Source organism: Hemicordylus capensis, chromosome 1 (assembly GCF_027244095.1).
Source record: "Hemicordylus capensis ecotype Gifberg chromosome 1, rHemCap1.1.pri, whole genome shotgun sequence".
Classification (NCBI taxonomy): domain Eukaryota; kingdom Metazoa; phylum Chordata; class Lepidosauria; order Squamata; family Cordylidae; genus Hemicordylus; species Hemicordylus capensis.
The window spans coordinates 26,400,876-26,420,337 of NC_069657.1; the positions used below are offsets into that span (position 1 = coordinate 26,400,876).

At 42.8% G+C, this 19,462-nt stretch overlaps 2 protein-coding genes across 10 annotated transcripts in view; one reads left to right on the forward strand and one right to left on the reverse strand.

Annotated features, from left to right (window-relative positions):
• Window positions 1–1,203: 1,203 nt before the first annotated feature.
• CCNK (cyclin K) lies at window positions 1,204–18,909 on the reverse strand. Of its 9 annotated transcripts, XM_053282929.1 has the most exons (13): window positions 17,713–17,989; window positions 16,198–16,376; window positions 15,767–16,023; window positions 13,485–13,566; window positions 11,814–11,945; window positions 11,405–11,473; window positions 9,859–9,964; window positions 8,370–8,427; window positions 7,392–7,561; window positions 6,024–6,319; window positions 5,434–5,467; window positions 5,197–5,268; window positions 1,204–2,539 (listed from the first exon to the last, which is right to left on the reverse strand). In XM_053282929.1, exons 3-13 carry the CDS (start codon window positions 15,961–15,963, stop codon window positions 1,920–1,922), a joined length of 1,836 nt encoding a protein of 611 aa, XP_053138904.1. In that variant the 5' UTR covers window positions 15,964–16,023; window positions 16,198–16,376; window positions 17,713–17,989; the 3' UTR covers window positions 1,204–1,919. The 9 variants fall into 9 exon arrangements, with proteins under 9 accessions (XP_053138904.1, XP_053138906.1, XP_053138909.1 ...); XM_053282931.1 differs by lacking the exons at window positions 16,198–16,376; window positions 17,713–17,989 and adding an exon at window positions 18,653–18,909; XM_053282934.1 differs by lacking the exons at window positions 16,198–16,376; window positions 17,713–17,989 and adding an exon at window positions 18,561–18,579.
• SETD3 (SET domain containing 3, actin histidine methyltransferase) overlaps window positions 18,248–19,462 on the forward strand; it is a 72,488-nt gene continuing 71,273 nt past the window's right edge. The window contains exon 1 of the mRNA XM_053282936.1: window positions 18,248–18,516. The gene's annotated coding sequence lies outside the window, so the exon portion shown is untranslated. The remainder of the gene's footprint in view (window positions 18,517–19,462) is intronic.

Genomic DNA, 19,462 nt, shown 5'->3' on the forward strand with positions numbered 1-19,462 from the left:
GTGGTTCAAATTGGTTAAGTGGTTCACAAGTTAGCCCACTTATGCCTCAAAAGTTTATGCATCTGCCAACTTGAATCAGGGTGGATGATATCATCACAAACTATGCCCTTGAGGTGTCCCTACAACTGTAACCAGTTTGGTTCATATTGTTCCAGGCATTGGTTTTGTGGTTAAAAGCATGACTTGTCCCCTTAACTAAGCAGGGTCCACATGTGAGCACTGTAAGATAGTTCCCTTAGGGGATGGAGCCACTCTGGGAATAGCATCTAGGTTCCAAGTTCCCTCCCTGGCATCTCCAAGATAGGGCTGAGAGAAATTCCTGCCTGCAACCTTGGAGAAGCTGTTGCCAGTCTCTGTAAACTATACTGAGCTAGATGGACCAATGGTCTAACTCAGTATATGGGAGCTTCCTATGAAGGTGATAAGGGGGCACACGGGTGGGCAAGGAAATGGACATATGCACACCAGGTGATCTTATAAGCCTACTGGAAAGTAGGCTTAAAAACACAGCAACAAAATTGTGAGGTAATGTTTTAGTCCAACATTACTGTACTGTAGTTTCTATAATGGGTTGTATGATTTGAAGGCCTCCCAACAACATATGGGGGACAGAAGCTATGCTGACAGTTCTGTAACTTTTAAGTAACTGCCAGATTTATTTATTTTTTTAAGTTAACTTTTTTAAAGTTAACTTGCAACTTTTAAATCTGAAAATTGTTTTTAATAATGCATTCATATTGCCATCTTTAAAATTACGCTGCCTCTTTGGCTAGCCTTGTTTTCTTGTATATTGGAAAACATTTAATAAGTATCAGATATGGGAGTGTATCTTCTATGACATTCTAGCACTCAATCCCTGTCTGAGGGAGGATTCTGGTGAACAAACGAACGTGCCTTACACCAGATCAGACTATCCAGCTCAGTATGGATGGGCAGTAGGTTTTCAGAGAGAATTTTTCCTACATCTACAAAGAAATGCCAGGAACTGAAGCTGGTATCTTCTACATGCAAAACATTTTCTGCACCATTGAGCCATGGCCCCTCCTGTATCTAGACTCTGAGAAGCCAAACCTGGAACAAACAAAAGTTTGTTGATACTTATAATTTGTGCTGCCTGAAAGAAACTGGGTGCATGCCACATTGTTACATAATCGTGCTGAGATGTCTTTTTTGGTTTGTTTTTTAAGTGATTGTTTTCTCACGTGAATTTCAGAACCAGCTTTATTTGGGTACATATCATATCAACATTTTTTTTTCTTTTTTAACCAAGATGTAAAGCACAGTATGCTACTACATTCAGACTTTCACATTTAGAAAATATATTTATGTACAGAAATTTGCACATTAGATAGACATACATTACAGCTCAAGATCCCAGTACATTCCAAAACAAAAATGACAGAAAGGTAAACATCAAGAGGTGTTGAATAGCTATGAGTTTTAAATGTGATCTAAATTTTAAATAAAATTTGCTCTGATATTTAGGAACATGGTGTTGCTGGAACATTACCTAATGAAAACCAGAACGGTTTCTCTCTCTGATGAAATGACAACCTTAATCTTGATACTCAAAAAGTAGGCACTGATTTCTAGAAGGAAATTTTCTTCTTACCATTATAACTGAGCCAATATGGCTTTTAAAACATTTTTACTAGTGCAAAGTAATCCAGTGCTAGAGTTAACTTGGATACTTGGATTTTAATTAGCTTTGCAATATTAGAACAAAAAGCCTCTATTGCTGTCTACTAAAACTGTAAGCAGACCAGCAAAGATTCTGTCACTTGCCTTCTAGATTTTCATACTATATCAGTCTCTACATTATACAGCTTACACCCCAATTTGGTTTTAAGACCTGGATGCTGCTCAACTGTCCTGTTAACCCACTCCCCAGAGTTAAAATAATATTTTATGTACATCTGCTATCTCATCCAGGTAGCACGCCCAAGTCCTGCAACAGGTGGCATGCCAGGTGGGGGTATTGGAGGTGGTACTGGTGGCTGTCCACCAGGGGGCACTGTAGGAGGGGGATAGCTTGCTGGTGGCATTCCCAGTCCTGGAGGTGGGTGTGGTGGAACAGCGTGAGAGGGAGGTAACCGAGGTGGGGGGAAATTAGGATTGTACGTAGGTGGTGGTGGGTAGCCTGGGGTAGGAGGAGGAATAGTGGGTGGGGGGAATGAAGTAGGAGGAGGAGGAACAGGTGGAGGAGGGTTGGGAGGATACACATGGGGGTGATAAGGCAGGTGAGCTGGAGGTCCGTACGTCGGTGGTAGAGCACCATAGGTGGGAGCTTCTGTCTTCATCATTGATTGAAGACTCTGATATCCCTCTCCTGACATGTAAGAATTAGTGGTGGACATGCCAGTTATGTAACTAGATGGTGGAGGTGGAGGTGGTGGACGGTGAGGCAGAGGTGGTGGCTGATGAACAGGAGCTGGATGAGATGGAGGAGCAATCTGGACTTTTGCCATATCAACGGAATCTACGGTAGTAGTCTGATCACCTCCCATGGAAACTGCAGTTGTCAGAGGAGGCTTATGTTCTGTGGTGGGAAAACAACACACAGAGATTTTAGTCAACTATGTGTGTCTAGGAGAGTATAACAACATTACCTATCCTTTCTCATTTCTGTTCTGACAAGCAGTTGGACTTTGTTTACAAATAAGCATCCACCTCCTATAGCAAGCAAAGAATAATCCAGATAATGCTACATGAGAAATGTAAACACAGAGCAGTGAGGAAGAGCTTCTAAGAAGAAGAGATTTAAAGTTATAAGCTAGCTTTGATTTTTCTCGACTGAGTGCAGGAAAACCTAATGAGATTAAGAGAAAGTATGCAAAAGGTCAAACAAAAGAGCAGGACAGCATTCTGGCCAAGTGAGTCCCCTGAAATCCAATCATTAGAAAAGTGGAAACAAGTTGTTTAAATATGCTCCCTGCTGAAGATAGAGAACAATGATGTGGCCAATGAAAAGCTGCTGCAATTGACCTTTTAGGTTTATTTAGAGCCAAGACAGACACAGATGGGGAGCTCTGCCCAAGTCACATGGCACACGATGCTATTTTCTCCATGTGAACTGAAACATCTAATTATTTGAATGCCTTATTATATGAGATTGGACAAATAAGGTTGCATCATATTGTTGGCCTAAAACTCCTCAGGAGTGATATACGAAACTCTTTGAACTTGGTAGAAGAGCAAGAAAAGCCTTTCTTCCACAATTCTTGAGGGATGAGAGCACATATCGAGGTCATTACAGGCATGACTGGAAAAATACTGATTCCTTAATTAGATGCTGGAGCCTAAAAGATGACATTTTGCTAGCACTCATCATAGGTTAAGCATATGGAACTGGGACAATGCTCACTAAATGGTAAATCATGGAAGCTCATTCTAGATAAAAAGAAGCAGCCCTTGGTAGGATTCTTTCACATGGTGAGGAGATCATGCTTATGCCTGCAATGTCTTTCCTTATGTTTTTGTTACCAAAAACCCCATAACCAAACCACCAAGAATGCAGAACCTCCCATTAGTTTCTTGCAAACCCACTTCAGATCAGCCAATGTTAAGATTATGCAGCTGTTCCATAAATAATTAAAACCTTCTCTCAGGGTCAGGGAAAGGACAGCTAATGTGTTAAAAGAGTGGAAGCATATTTTATGCAATACTACTCTTTCCCCAAGCATATGGTGAGGAGCTCTTACATGTTCTTAGAAAATGGCCGGGGGCGGGGGGGGGGTTTCTTCTAACATTAGCACTGAACAAAAGTCAGTATCTGCAATTCCGTTTGTCTGTGACAAACAGATAGGTTTTCTATGAGCAAGGCAAAATGATGCTTCAGTCACTTTTCAAGTCCCATGAATCAAAAAGAGATTGCAGGACGGAGATTATCTACAAGTTTGTATTGGGAATCTGATGTTACTGCTTTGTAATGAATGCCAGCTAACTCTTCCAGATTGTCCTATGCCAACCAATCTTTGAAATGGGTGAGGCATTTAGGTTCAGAAATTTAGTCAATACCCACTTCCCATCTTCCTTACATTTATTTCTCAGAAATAGCTGAAATCTCCAGAGACAATATGAATATTTAAGCCTGGGCAGAAAGTGGGATACCGAATCTCTGTAGAGGCTCTGTGCCAACAGCCACCTGGACCTCAGGCTCCTAGAAAATGCACTGATTATTAGGGATGTGCATGGATTGATTTTTTAGATTCGATTTGTACCCGAATCAAATCACTCCTGATTTGTTTTAGGTCCAAATCTGCCCCCGCCCCTGGAATCACCCCAGATTCGATTTGTACCTGAATTTTCCAAATCCGAATCAATTTGAGGCAAAAAAAGGAGGGGGGTTCCAGGGGCAAGAGAGTGGGGTGAGTGGTAGTGCCCAATGGGTGGAAGCTACCAACCAAATTTCCAAGAAATTGGTGAAAGGGCTGATTTTTTTTTCTCCTGAAGTTTGCGCATCTTTAAGCTTTCTCCCATAAGGAATAATGGGGATTTCAGCAGCCCCAAAACTCTACTTGGGGGGCACCAGGGTGGCCCAGAGTGTGTTGTGGTGTAGTACACATAGGGTGCCAATCACACCCAAACCCATAGGGCACTGGGTTTTGCTGTTTTCAATGTCTGCGTTATGAGAGTAGATTCTCTGGTAGGAAATCACTGGGCACAATCCGCTCTGGGGCACCCTGGTGCCCCTCACATGGAACTATAAGGCTGCTGAAATCCCCATTATTCCCTATGAGGAAAAGCTTAAAGACGTGCAAGCTTCCAAAAAAATAAATAAAAATCACCCCTTTGCCCAATTTCTTTGAAATTTGGATGGTAGCTTCCACCATTCGGCCACTACCACCCAACCCACTTTGACCACAAAATGGACGTCCAAATCTTTGAATTTTTCAGGTCCAAATCTGGGGTGATTTTTGTACCCGAATCTGGGCAATTGAGCACAGGGGTGATTTGTTCTGTCTACAAATTACCTGAATCAGCTAGATTTGGGTACAAATTGTTTTGTACCCGAATCGATGTGCATCTCTCTACTGATTATGGCTGACTATATGAAATTTCAGGGAAAATGGTCTACATGCATTAATTTAAAGAGAAAAAACTAAACCAAAAAGTACAGTTTTACAAAAGATTCAATTAGATATTTACTTTTAGAAGTATTTATTTTAATTTTTGAACACACACAAAATAACCTACCAGGTGGTGGATGCACAGGGGGTACTGGTGGATGAGAAGTCTCAATTTTAGCAATTTTAGAAGGAGGTGCTTCTGAAACAGCAAAATTTAAAAGTAGTCACAATTAACAACATAGCAAAACTAAAGCAGCAAGCAAAGTTACTTCAAAGAAAACTAAAGGCAACTGTAGAATTGAAACAGTTTACCTATACATTTACCTTTAGCTTATATAAAAGCGAGAGCCAAAAATCTTTTTACCTGCAGTTTTTGTTTCTTCCTTTGGAGATACAGCCTGTTGTTTAGAAAACAAACAATGTGCAAATTAATAGCTCAAGTCACAGATACACACAATAGTATTAAAATAATAGATAAGAAATACATCCAGTTGTGACTGCAAATGTTGAATGTCATGCGTCCACCATGTCTAGTTCCACATCAGAAATTGCAGGAATTCAAACATCAGCAGCACCAATTTATTCACATAATTTTATTTTGCACAGTCTAAGGCCTTTCATTCTAACTCTGGCTTCATGCTATACAAATTGTCCTCCCCAGCCCCAACTACCAGATTTCTTGCACAATCCGATTGCGTGATTGTCAATATACTTTAAGGCGCCATGCTTAGGGAGGAAGACGAGGTGACACTGTATGCCCCTTCCATTTCGTTTCATGCTTTTTTAGATTGTGAACCTGCAAGCAGGGACACATTTCGTGTTAAGGCACAGCACCAAGTTCTTCTTATACATATTAGAGTTATGACATTCCAGAAAGGCCACCCATCCTCCAAGGTTTGGAGAAAAACATCTGCCATGCTTTGCAAGACAGGATTTTAATTCTGTTAATCTTACCGCGGGCCGTTTTGTCTGCCTGGGAGGACTGGACTGAGGAGACTGCTTTTTTTGTTGAGTCTGTGGCGGTGGAGGAGGCTGCTGCTGCTGCTGCTGCTGCCCCTGCCCTGCCTGCTGGGCTTCTTTTTGCTGCTGTGCTTGTGACTGCTCTGAACCTTGAGACTGCTGGGACTGCTGGGCTGGAGGCACTGGAGGCGTTGACTGGAGGGAAGGAGGCTGCTGTAGCTGATGTGGGGTATGATGAGGCATTTGTTGCTTCCCCTGGGAGTACAGATCCAGGATCTGATGACAGATGTCTTAACAAAAGAAAGGAAGACCAGAAGTTAAACATCCAAGGGAGCAGCTGCAGAGAGTGAATGACATCTGAAAGTTGCACTCAGAATCAGAGCAAATACTTTTCATCTTATGCTTTTTCAGCAAGTCAGCAATATCAGAATCACTGCATTAATTCCTCAGCTTCACTTTAGACCATATGCTGTGAGCTGTCAGGGTCAGTGTTGTCCTTAAAACAGACCATTTCCCTCACATGTGGAAGTCTCCCATATGAAAAGTTCTCGAAAAGAATCTTGTCTCATTTTACCCTATTTTACTAGGGACACTAAGAAAAAGAAATGCATCAGAATGCAGATTATGTGCATTTCCTGAGAAATAGTTTTGTAATTCAGTAGGCAGAATGCTACAGCTGGGCCCATAAAATAATAATTAGATTATTTGCAGGTAAGCACTAAACAGAGAAATTTTATTCCCAAACTGAGCATGGCAAGCATCTGATGTACTTCCTGAGATCCAAGGAACACTTTTGGATCCTCATTATGTCTTAAAGTTATTTTTCAAACAAGCATGCATTGCTATGCCTGTTTCCTGAATTCAGATGTCGTAAATCAAGCATAGGGAAGCTTTTCTGATGGGGAGATATTTAAGTATATTGTATTGAAGGACCACTTCAATACAATGGATGGAACTGCTCTGGGAAGAGCAGAAGGTTCCAAGTTCCCTCCCTGGCTTCTCCAAGATAGGTCTGAGAGAGATCCCTGCCTGCAACTCTGGAGAAGCCACTGCCAGTCTGTGAAGACAATACTGAGCTAGACAGATCAATGGTCTGACTCAGTATATGGCAGCTTCCTATGTTCACTTTTCATACATGCAAGTAAACAAAATATTAAAACTGTATGTAAGAACTGTTAATGAAGTAAATAAAAAAAACTCTATGAAACTGTATTTGCCCTATGCAAGTACTATACAAGCCAAAAGCTGCAAATCATCAATTCATTAATAATCCATTCCAATAGTTTAGGACAAAAAGCAGTTCAGATAATGCTGTAAAAAGAACAATTCAGATAAAAGGGGGCTGGACAGTGTTTCAGATACCTTCCAAGACATCAACAGGTACATCTTGCACAAATTGTTCCCACCACCTTCTGTACATTGGTTTTGATGTCCACTCCTGAATCTCAAACTTGCACAAGCGGCCCGCCAGATACATAACTGCAACTGCTATAATCTCAGGTTCCCACTGCAGTGACAGTGTGGTGCATAGACTGGAGAAACAAAAATCCACATCAAAAGCAACCATCATTCCAGAAACCTGCGTGGAACCTCTCACAAAATGTTAACCACCTCAAGTGCTTTGGCATTTCTTTACTATAAATGCAGTACATATCAAAACGATATGGTCCGACACTGAAAGTAAGGCTGTCTACAGTCACTCTAATTCATCAAATTGTGCTACCAACAGAAAAAGGCACATTTAATTTTGTGCGTGTCACGTAAGAGATATAAAAAGATTAAATAGTTTGAAGGAATGTATGAGCCATGGGTCAAAATAGAGGTAGTTCTCATTGTTCACACATTACGTTCAGTAGTACACTTCCTATCTGTACCCTTAAAGTGAAGTGAACACATGTAAAGATATAATCACAAAAATACACACACGTGTACAGACTCTTATACATGTTATAATGTCTGAATAGGGCTATGAAAAGTAAAGGAAGCAAAAATAATAACACCCACCTCCCTCCACCGCCGAATCAGATGTGCAGAATTAGCTGAAAAGGAAGCTTAGATGCTTGTTGAGCTATCACAAATTAGCTCACAAACAACCCATTGAAAGTGACTGATAATTTATGCTAAGAACTTTGACTGGTTCATCTTTTTTCATCCACTGCTCACTTTATTACACAACATAAGTACATTCTGCAGCATTTAAACAGTGTATGGCTAAGTACGAAGGGACATGGTGAACCATGAAATGAATAATGAAATTTTCACATACCTTTGAAATGGTTCAGACAAGAAAGCAGATTGGGAGATCAAATTAACAAGAAAAATTAGTGAGGGTTTCTTTACCTATCATTTACAAATGTCCATGCCATTTGAACCAATTTTTGAATTTTGTTCTTATCACCTAGGGAGAAGAGGAAAAAATATTACTGCCTTAAACAACATCAACTTTATTTAAATGGACAATCCCATAATAAATTGTTCTTCGTAAATAGACAGGCAACCATGAGGTAAAGAGAAGCATAAGGCAACGCCATGGATATTAACAGACATTTCACTCAATTGGTTACTCTGAAATGTGCATCCTAACAAAATATAAGTGCTTTAGAAGGCTATGGATTTGGTAAATTTCTCTAAAATGAAGGCAGCTCTAAATAAAATAAAATAAAATAAAATAAAAAAATATGCTTGCCTCTACCTGGGCAGGGGCATCACGTGCACACAAACAGGCTTCTGCACACAGAGCCAGTGTGGTGTAGTGGTTAGAGTGCTGGACTAGGACCGGGGAGACCTGAGTTCAACTCCCCATTCAGCCATGATACTTGCTGGGTGACTCTGGGCCAGTCACGTCTCTCTCAGCCTAACCTACTTCACAGGGTTATTGTGAGGAGAAACTTAAGTATGCAGTACACCGCTCTGGGCTCCTTGGAGGAAGAGCAGGATATAAAATGTAAATAATAACAACCACCCAGCAGGATGAAAAGATAAAGACAAATTCTATTTTGTGATCCAACAGCCAGTATGGTGTATTCAGAGTCCCTTTGAAAGAGTTAGCAGTTCCAACAACTAGTTGTTCAGGAAGGATTGAATTCAATCCTGCCGCTTCCTTTTTCTCACCAAATAGCTGACCTGAAAGATTTAACCATTTTAAAAGCTCTGCATATTTAGCCCTAGCTGCTACTTTGGATCAGGCCAAGTCAGGCTACAAGATAACCTATCTGAGTGAATAGGAGGCACAACCCACTTAAAGATACCCTCCTTCACTGTAGGAAAATTAAAGGTGCATTACTTTATCTAAGATGAGTTAGATGTGGCTCCTTTGGAAGACATGAACAACTGTGGCCTTCCAGCATACCAGAGAAGTAGGTATGTAATCGCCACATGTAAGAATCTACTCCAGGTGTGTCAAATTGTGGCCTTCCAGCTATTGTTGGCCTGCAGCTCCCATCATGCCTAGTCACAGTGGCCAGTAGCCAGAGATGATGGGAGCTGTAGGCCAACAGCTGGAGGGCCACAGTATGACACCCTTGATCTACATACAGTTCTCATGCTGTTTCCTAGACAGAAGCAATTTCCATATAGGAAAGGCATGAAGAAACTCCAGAGTCAGTACAGTACAAGTTCAGTCCTCAGAAGATTATCTGCAAAACAGGAACTGTATAGATACACAAAGAACGCAACACTTCACATCTATCCCAGTTCCTAATTCTCAGTCCCAAAATGCCTATAACACATTTCCATTTCTTCTATTAATTGGACTAAGACTACTTTCCAGAAGGCTAAAGGGACTGATACCTATACATGGTAAGATCAAGTGATGCAGTTATTTCCATACCTTTGAGCTGTTTGGCATATTTAAGCAGGAACTGATAAGGGTGCTCCACTTGTAAATCAAATTTTATCGTCTGCAGTAAGATCCTCTCTAAAACCATAACTTCTTCCTAAATATCATAAAGGAGCAAAGACAATGTCACTCCAAAATGCCACTTGCCATTTTTATATTTTATAAAAGTTTCAGATGGCATTATACAATAATGCCAAGGGAAATCATAATCTAGGGCTGCCTACTTCTACAGTACTAGACCTGCCTACAGTAACGTTTGCTTTTTAAATTTTTTTATTTATTTCTTTCATCCAAATAAAAATAAGTGCATATAAGCAGTTGCAATTCTGTGGTTGTGCAAAAATATTAAGCAACTGACAACTTCCTTGTGATTCACCAGCAGATAACCAGAACGCTCCAGTTTCCCCTCCATGTGCTACTCCTAGTGTAACTGTAACTGGCTGGAAAGAATAAGGAATCACTTGCTCCAGTAGGGCCCAATGAATCTCCAGTTTCTCTTTCTGGGCGGAAAGCCTCCCTGCTGGCTAGGAAACTGTGAGTAAGGGCTAAATAGAGAAAGAAAAGGCAGTGGTGAGAGATGGGAACCCAGGTTCTTGCAGCAAAGAGGAAGACGTTTTTCCGGCAACCTGACCCACTTTCCCTCACTACCTGAAGGCTCTATGGCCCAACAGCAAATCTAGTTGCTGATTCATGCTATACAACCACATTTGGGGGGGAAATGTATAATACTGCAGCACAGTGCTGGGGAAAGAGTGAAACTGCACATTTGTGCAGTCAAATGCTAATGACTGAGAAAAATGTATTGCTTTCACGTATTATTTCTGGAATAACTTCCAACAAACAAAGTCAAACCTCCAGCATACATGCTGTGGAAGTTGACAGTACTCCTTTTAGGTTATTAATGACTTTTTGCAAGCTTATCAGAGAAGTTTTCTCATTTCTGCCATTACTAATGGCACTTACAAAGCATGAGAGCTAACCAACCACCTGTGGTCATAAACATGACAGTAGGGGTGGAACGGAACACTTGCTTCTTTAAGTAGTCCAGCCAGCAACTGTGGCAGAAGCTTCTTAGCTTAAAATAAATCCCAGTGAATTGAGGGAGGCATTCCCAAGGGTCTCTCTCTCAGTACTACAAAGTGGGTCAAAGTACTACCTGATGCCTCTCGCCCTGGTTATCTTCTAAATGCCCTAGCTAAAGCCGTGGGTCTGTGACACTTACACCTAAGACTAGATAAACTCTATTCAGGGCTGTCAACAAAAAGTATTCAGAAGCTTCCAGACACCCAAAACTACACACAATGTGGCAACACAGTGGACAACCCAGTGACACACATACCTTATTAATAAATTATGCAAAAATAAGCCAATGAAATACTGTGTTCAAGGAAACTTGCAAGACTTTCTGTTTACATTAATTTTTATAAGAATTACCTTTGAGACTCAGTTGTCTGAAGATTCTGTGGCTAACAAAAGGCCTATAATTACTATAACAAAGAAACAAGTGACAAAAGTTTATTTGTTCCAGTTTGCTTACTGTATGCATATGGCTGCACTCTGTGTGGCCAGTTTCACTGCTTCCCCTGTGCAGTGGGTTATTTCTTTGCTGAAAAGACAGGCAAATGCAACAGGAAAAACAACACACAAGCACTGCAATACACATTGCCTTTGAAAAAAAATAACGTGGTGAACACTCTATCTAAAGGAACCCAACCACTGAAACCTCTTTCAGTTGTTAAATACTGAAGTACTGAGTTGCCATATTCTGTACAGAAGAGTTCAAATGTTCCTCTAGCTTGGGCTTCATACTAGTTTAATCTATTTAACTTGAGCAACACTATTTAGTTCCAGCAAACCACTGAAAACATGTGCTAAACACCCACCAACAACATTAAGATTATACCATGATAGTTTAAGCAGAACATTTTTAGCACATGTCAGTTTACCTTTGGATCATCTCCAAATTGTCCAAACTGCACATCATTTAATAAACTACGAGCTGTTTTGATGATGTCTTTACATTTTTTTGGCGTTTCTTCAACTTTGCCTGCTAAGAAAAGACAGCAAGCTCCAGTCACCTATTAAAAAAAAGAAAGGTTCCTTCAAAAAGTCAATATAATTCCATGTTGTCAAGAGAAACAAAAAAATTACTCATTCATGAAAATGAAAGTATACATGTCTGAGCACATGCATGCACTTTTAAATTAAAAAAGTAAATTAAAAAATGCCACCAATATACTGGGAAGCTGACAGGTACCATATTTTATTGATGTGCTTCAGTGATGTACATGTCTAAGGCCGCAAAGGGGTGGGTGGTTCAAAGGCAAATATGCTGGTTTAAATGGGGACACTGATCTTGAATTATAATGTCCTAAAAACTCCATCATGGGACAATTTAATTGACACCTTAACAAGGACTGGTAATCATAATAATTAACTCCGCTATGGGTCAATACTGTACAAAAGCTGTGCTATTTCCCCTTTTGTATAGTACAGTAACTGCTGTTTTAGTAGAAACTAGCTGACCTGCACAGAGCATCTGTGCGCACTTTGGGTCTGGCTGTTCCCCCACTCCCGCCCCACTCTCTCCTCTCTTGCCCCCCCTCCCGCCCCACTCTCTCCTCTCTCGCCCCCCCCCTCCCTCCCTCCCCCTCTCTCTTGCTCCTCCCTCCCCCTCCCTCTTGCCCCACCCACCCCCTCTCACCCCCTCCCACCCCACTCTCTCTTGCCCCCTCCCTCCCTCCCCCCTCCCATCCCACTCTCACCTGCCCCCTCCTTCCCCCTCACGCCCCACTCTCACCTGCCCCCTCCTTCCCCACTCTCTTGTCCTCCACCCCTCCTGCCCCACTCTCTTGCCCTCCCTCCCTCCCCCCACACTAAGCATTTTACCTCGGCTGGTGGCCATTTTCAGCCCGACTGCACCACCACCACAGGCCCTCCTTACTGGGCGGTGGAAAAGGGCCCCCACGCCACCGTTCTTCCTCCCAGGCGGCAAACAGGAATAATTTAAGTCCCGCTGCCCGTTTCCCTCCCGCCCCGGGCTCCATTGGGCGCCGGGGCTGCGCCCTGCAGCCCATTTCCCACTCACCCCCTTTCCCGCCACCGCCTCCCACAGCCAGGCCAGGCTTTTGCTGCCACCACCGCCACCTCATCCCCCTTACCCAGGACGGCCTGGCCACTGTGATGACCAATTCTCCTGGGTTCACCTCAGCCTATCAGGTGCCTCCACTGCCCACCCTATCAGTTGGGCGCTGGGACACACATTCTAAAGGCGCACCCAGGAGGATTAAATATATAGATAATGGACTCTCTGAGTCATTTGTGAGCACACAAAGTCTAAGCAAATGCAACAGGTGCACTTCTGAGGCCTTTAAATTTTAAAACATAAGTACAAACTTTGCTGTTTCAGGTAAATCTGATTCCCACACCCAGATTATGTTGAGAAATGTGTCCTTCAGGTATATCACAGTGACAGACCTAATTTACATGCTAAGGTGGCTCTAAGGCACATAACATTTGCACCGATCATAGCAGAAGCATACTGCATAAATTATCCACATCAAACAAGTTTACAATGCTAAATACTTTTCATCACAAAAGCAAAGTTTTATACGTACATATCTTGGAAACTGTTTGAAGGAATGGAACATATAAAATCGATGAAAATAAATTATTCCAGTTGCCAGCGTATCATAATGTCTGGATTATAGGATAAGGATTTAAACAAATTATAGTTCAAACTTAACTATAAAGACAAATATCACTTGAAACTGATGCATCAATATGCCTATGGTGACAAATACATTTCTAAAATAAGACACTTACACAGAGGGCCATGTGTTAAGACTACAGTCCTATGCACATTTGTTTGGAAAAACATGAATTCAGTTGGCCTTACTCTAAGAAAGACACATAATTAGGTTGTAATTAGATTTTAAGTGGTGTGCAATGTGCCACAACACTCACTATTTAAACATTTAAGACAGGTTCATCCCCCCCCCGACCCCCACCCACCCCAAGAATTCTCAAGACCAGAAACCCAGATTTGTGATTGACAAGCTATTCTGAAACCTGCAAAACTCAAATCCTAACCATTTTCTTTGATTAAAATACTGTGTTCGTATAAACACAATGGGGGGAAAGCTGCCTAGCTTCAGTTCAATGCTCACTACTGTATAGACTGGACTCTTCACTGTTTCCACCCTATTGCTAATCCTGCTGCATTCTATATAGCTGATGCTAGCTCTTTCTTGCAATGGTACCAATAACACAAAGTTGGCTACAAGCTTCTTTTCAATCTTGGCCTCCCATTCCTGAGAGTCAGCAATATTACACTTGGTCACTGTCCCAGGATTTGCTGGCCGGGGCAGAAGGAATAGAAATCATACTGATGTGAACCAAGCTTGAGTTTTCCTTTTGAAAAATATAACCATTAAAATGAAATGAATGTAAAGACCAACAACAAGCACAGAACCTCTGAAAAGAGAGACTGAAATCAGTCCAATCACTTCATTAGCAAAATGAGCTGACTAATTTAATAGTCTCACAAGATATTCTATTAGCATGCACAAATAACCTATCTACAAAAACATTTGAAACAGTGAAGTATTTATCAATATGTTCCTTTGAATTATAGCACATTTGTAGGAAAATCAATATTTTCTTATTTTACCATTGTAACTCTCTTTGAGAGTTACTGATACTATGAAATATTTATTTGATACTATGATACTATGAAATACTGATACTAGGAAATATTTATTTGTAAGATTATTGGAAATATACCTGAAGGCATCCTAGCAGATTAAAAAGGATTTAACTGAAACATTCTACACTGGCAGCTAAAGCAGACCAGACAATTGGGACTACAAGTAAACCCAAACTGGAAGTGAATGGCTTTTTGTCAGTATAAAAATAAAATAATTCATTAAACACTACAACTGAATATGAATTAAAATAGTTAACAGTTCAATCCTTGGTTAAAATTAAAGGAGAAAAATTAATGACTTAGAAAAAGTGATTGTAACTATACTTAAATGCCAATTAATACTTAGAGCCTCTGGATGGGGTGGTTTATAAATGTAATTAATAAATTAAATATATTAATTGTTTCTATGGAAACCATGGATAATAGGGATGTGCAGTACATTTCGAGCTTGAAATGTTCTGACTTGAAATGGGCCATTTAGAGTGTTTTGATCTCAAAACAGAATGTCTTTCAAATGAAAGACCAGTTTCAAGCTTGGAACAGAATGACTCGATTTAGAGTTGGAACATTTTGAGTGTTCAGAGTGCCATTTTGGAGGTCGGTTATCCCCTTGCTGACTGGTTTTGGAACTGGCTTCTGGTTGGCTTGTTATCATACAAATCAACTTGATTTGTAATAACAAGCCTACCAAGACGCAAGGAGATAGCAAGTCAATCGGAAACCAGCGCCAAACCAGTCAGCAAGGGAAAAAACAGACTTCCAAAATGGCATTCAGAAGATATGAAACATTCCGAGCTGGTTCTGTCGGAACAACCGGCTCTCTCGATTGCTCCAATGGAACATTCCAGGCATTTGTGTTCAGTTCCAAGCTCAGAGCAGAATGCAAATCCTATTCCATGCATATCCCTGGCGGCTAAGTGCACAATGTTTTGTCTGCCCTGTAATGGAATGGAATGCCTTGTAATGAAGGACTCTTGTGCAAATGCAATTCCACAAACAGCTGCACAATGGACAGCTATTAGAAATAATGACCATCCATCACACAATGTGTGCATGTTCCATTACAAGGTATACGGAACATAGTGCAGTATGTAAGTCACTGCTGGCATTGGGTACTGAATAAGAACTATCTTAAATCAATTCTCAGGCATGAAAAATCCAAACTGTACATCACAATAACTCAGAGGATACAATCCCAAACGGGTTCCCACATCAAATATAAATCGGGCACCTTCCCTGCGGTATCTTGCCTCAGTAGCTGGATCGAGTCCTTCTAATTGTGATGGTGTATGAGCCAAGTCTTTCTTATCCCAGTACCAACATGGTTTTGTGTGGTCTAGGTTTGCCAGAGCTACAGAAGGGCTGGAGTTTTCTTTATTCTCCTTCATTTATTGATGTAGAATAGTTCCTGCTTGACAGCTTTCGAGGGGGTGTTTTTCATAAAGAACCTTGAAGAAAATACTTTAGTTGATAACTTTGATATTGACAAGATAAGTTTTCACCAATGCTGTACACATCCAAACATTCAACTTGTGTTTTTATCTACACACGTGAATACAAACTCATGCACGTATGCACACACAAGAAAAAAAGCATATTGCTAGGATTTCCATAGCTCTAACCTGCCAACGGTGGGGGAGGGATGATCAGGAGGCAGCTCTTATCCCAAAATCACAACATGTTTGCACTCAGATAACAGCATGTTTCCAGACATTTCTATTCACTAGCATCTTATTTCTGAGTTCTTGAGATTTTTGCCACCTTAATCCTATCTCTTCTATATTATCTTACTTGCTTGTTGCTAAAAAAAAAAGCAAATAAATAACTCCTTTAGTGTCACTGAAAAGTTATTACAGCTTTTTGACTCCAGTACAAACAGCAATGAGAGTCTGAAAGAAAAGCTACAACAATGCAGGAGTATTTATGGACCATCACTCAAGTTATTAACTGATGGTGGGGAGGGTCTTTGCGTGCTCTTGTGCATTTAAAAGTAGTATGATAAGCAGAACTCAGCAGATGAAGCTTCTCATGGTAGTGAGCTAGACGCAATTTCTGTATATTCAACCACTGTTAAAGAGTCCACTACAGGATCAGGTTTCAAATCTGACAGTTCCAATCATTGTCAACATAAAGCAAACAGCACACTAATATTATCAGCAGAACCACTTTTTCAACGTGGTTTCTGACTTGAAGTATCTTAATCCTCTCTGTTCCCTGGTCACGAGGGACCTTCCAAAGCACCACTGTCATTTACTATTAACTCTTCAACCACAGAGTAAAAAGCAAACCACACAAGAGCCATATTTGCATGTAAAGCAGAATAACCCAGAACAGTGCTAGCCAATTCAACTGCGGTTCCACATTTACATCCTTCCTTTGACTGCTGTATTTGGTGTTGGTCACTCTTTTTTTTGCACACGGGGGCATTAAATTTTAAAATGTGGCTGTATCTGTAATGCTGTTTATCATAAACTGCCTGGAGACTCTTGTGAGATGAAGTAGATACATATAAACCACTTAATGGCACAGCGGGGAAGTAACTTGCCTAGAGAGCAAGAGGTTGCTGGTTCGAATCCCTGCTGATATGTTTCCCAGACTATGAGGAGCAGCAGCGATATAGGAAGATGCTGAAAGGCATCCTCTCATACCGCGCGGGAGATGGCAATGGCAAAACCATCCTGTATTCTACCAAAGAAAACCAGAGTTCACCAGGAGTCGACATTGACTTGATAACACAACTTTATCTTCGTATTTTATGTGTGCGTATATAGGTGTGTGCATGTTTTATTCATATACATACATATATATATACACACACACACGTTTCATTCAATGAAACGTGTGTGTGTATACACGTGTATACACACACACAATAAACAAATAAATACGCACACAAACATACACTTATATATGCAGCAGGCGAGAGCCGAAACGTCTTCCATATTATGTTCATTTCCGTCCCCCGATACACGCTTACTCACTCAGCCTGCCACCCACTAACAACTTCCTTCCTCCGCCGCCATCACCCCTTTCACCGGTGCAACGGCCTTCCGTCCCGCCTCCTCTGACCCCCGAGATAACGACGGCCGCCCAATCTCCCCGCTCCCACATCCCCCACCACGGCCGAAGCTACTCACAGAGGCAGCGCACTGACAGAGACAACGTCCGAAATACGCCAAGCCGTTAAGCCCTGCGCGGCGCCATCTTGGGGGAGTCAGGGAAAAGCTGTTGCCGTCGTCGTAGCGGGGGCGGGGCAGGGCGCCTGGAGGGCAGAAGCGCGAGCGAACGCATAGACGCCGCTATACCAATCAAAAACCTCGGCATCGGCTCTATCCCGCCCCTTCTGCGCGAGGCAAGACCGCCGGACGTCTCTTACGCACTTCGCTTTGCCGAGAGAGATATGTGGACGTCGTCGCAGGCGGCCAATAAGTGAACAGAACAGAGAAACGAAAAAGCAATGTAGGCTGGTCAGCCAATGACAGAGCCGAATTATTAAAAGGGGGGGGAAAGTAAGACGCGCAGGGGTTGGGTACGTACTGTTTCCATTCTCGCCAATCAGAACTCCTTACCAGCAGCCTTCCCTACTGCGTTTACTCTGCATGCATGTGCGTGTGTATACTCCAGTCCCCACCCCATCACACAATCTCGCGCACGCGCCCCGCAAAAGGAGAGGAAGGTGGTGGCGGCGACGGCGACTGGTATTGGCCAGTCACTCCAGGGCGAAAGCTGGGAGCCAATGACGGCCACGGAGGCCTAGGCTCTACGGGAGGGGGCGGGGCGGAAGGCGGGCCCGGTCTCGCGTGCGTGCGCGCGCGGCGGGGTTGTGGTTGGCTTCGCTGCCACCGCCACCACCTCCTCCTCCTCCCCTCCCCCCCTGCACACCCCCCGGGCAGGGCCGTCCGGTGAGGCGATTTTGAGCTCCTCGGTATCGCTGCTCAAAGGTAACGGGGAGGCCTATTCCGTTTTCCCCGCAACATTCACTCACACGCGGATCGCCTCTGATGGGCCCCGGCCCGGCCCCTTGCTCCTCTCCCCTTCCCCCCTGTGAGGCCGGGTGGGTGCGGGGCGCGGCGGCACCTAGTCTCAACGTCGCCTGTCCTTTTCGGAGGGAAGAGAAGCGGCGCAGGCCCTGGGGAGAGGAGGAGGGTCCTGGAAGGGCCGCTCGCCCCCCGCCTTGTTCCTTAGGATGGCACCCGCGCCTTTCCGCCTGGTCTCGGCTGCCCTCTCTCTGGCGCGCCCTTCGTCCCCACGACCGTGCCCGTGGTAGTTCATCCCGAACAGCCGCCGCCCTCCGGGGCAGCCCGCGGCATTTGCGCAACACAATCAGGTTTGGGAGGGGAGGCCCGCCCTGCCTTTTTACGACGCGCGCAAGGCGCTGCCTGCAAGGCGCATTTCCTCCGAAGGAGCCCCAGGGGCGTTTCTTCCAGGAGGGTGGGTCGGACGGCGGCAGCAGCAGCTTGAGGAGGGCCGTGATCTGGTTCCAAGTGGTCGAGGGAAGCTGCGCCGTACAGCCCTGTGCTGCTGGCTTTGGAAGTTGGTCCCGCATGCGTAGGGTTGCTGCCGTAGGTGCCTTCCTTTCCCCAAGCAGGCACTTCATTTTTAATTTCCACTTCTCTCCGGACGCACCCCCGGCCCCCATTCATCTCTAGCACACCTTTTCCACGCCCAGTTTTCTGTTTCCGCCTCTTGCTGTCCATCAGTTCGGCTTCATGTCCTTTATTCCTTTTGTTATTATTGTTATTAATATTAATAAAGAATAATACTTTGTATGCCAAGTATAGTATTTTCTGGTCTCCATTTCGGCTTCAAATGACTACATTGCTCTTCATATCGCTCTGTGTGTGTGTGTGTGCCTTTAACATGTCCATATATTTACTGCTGTTTGGC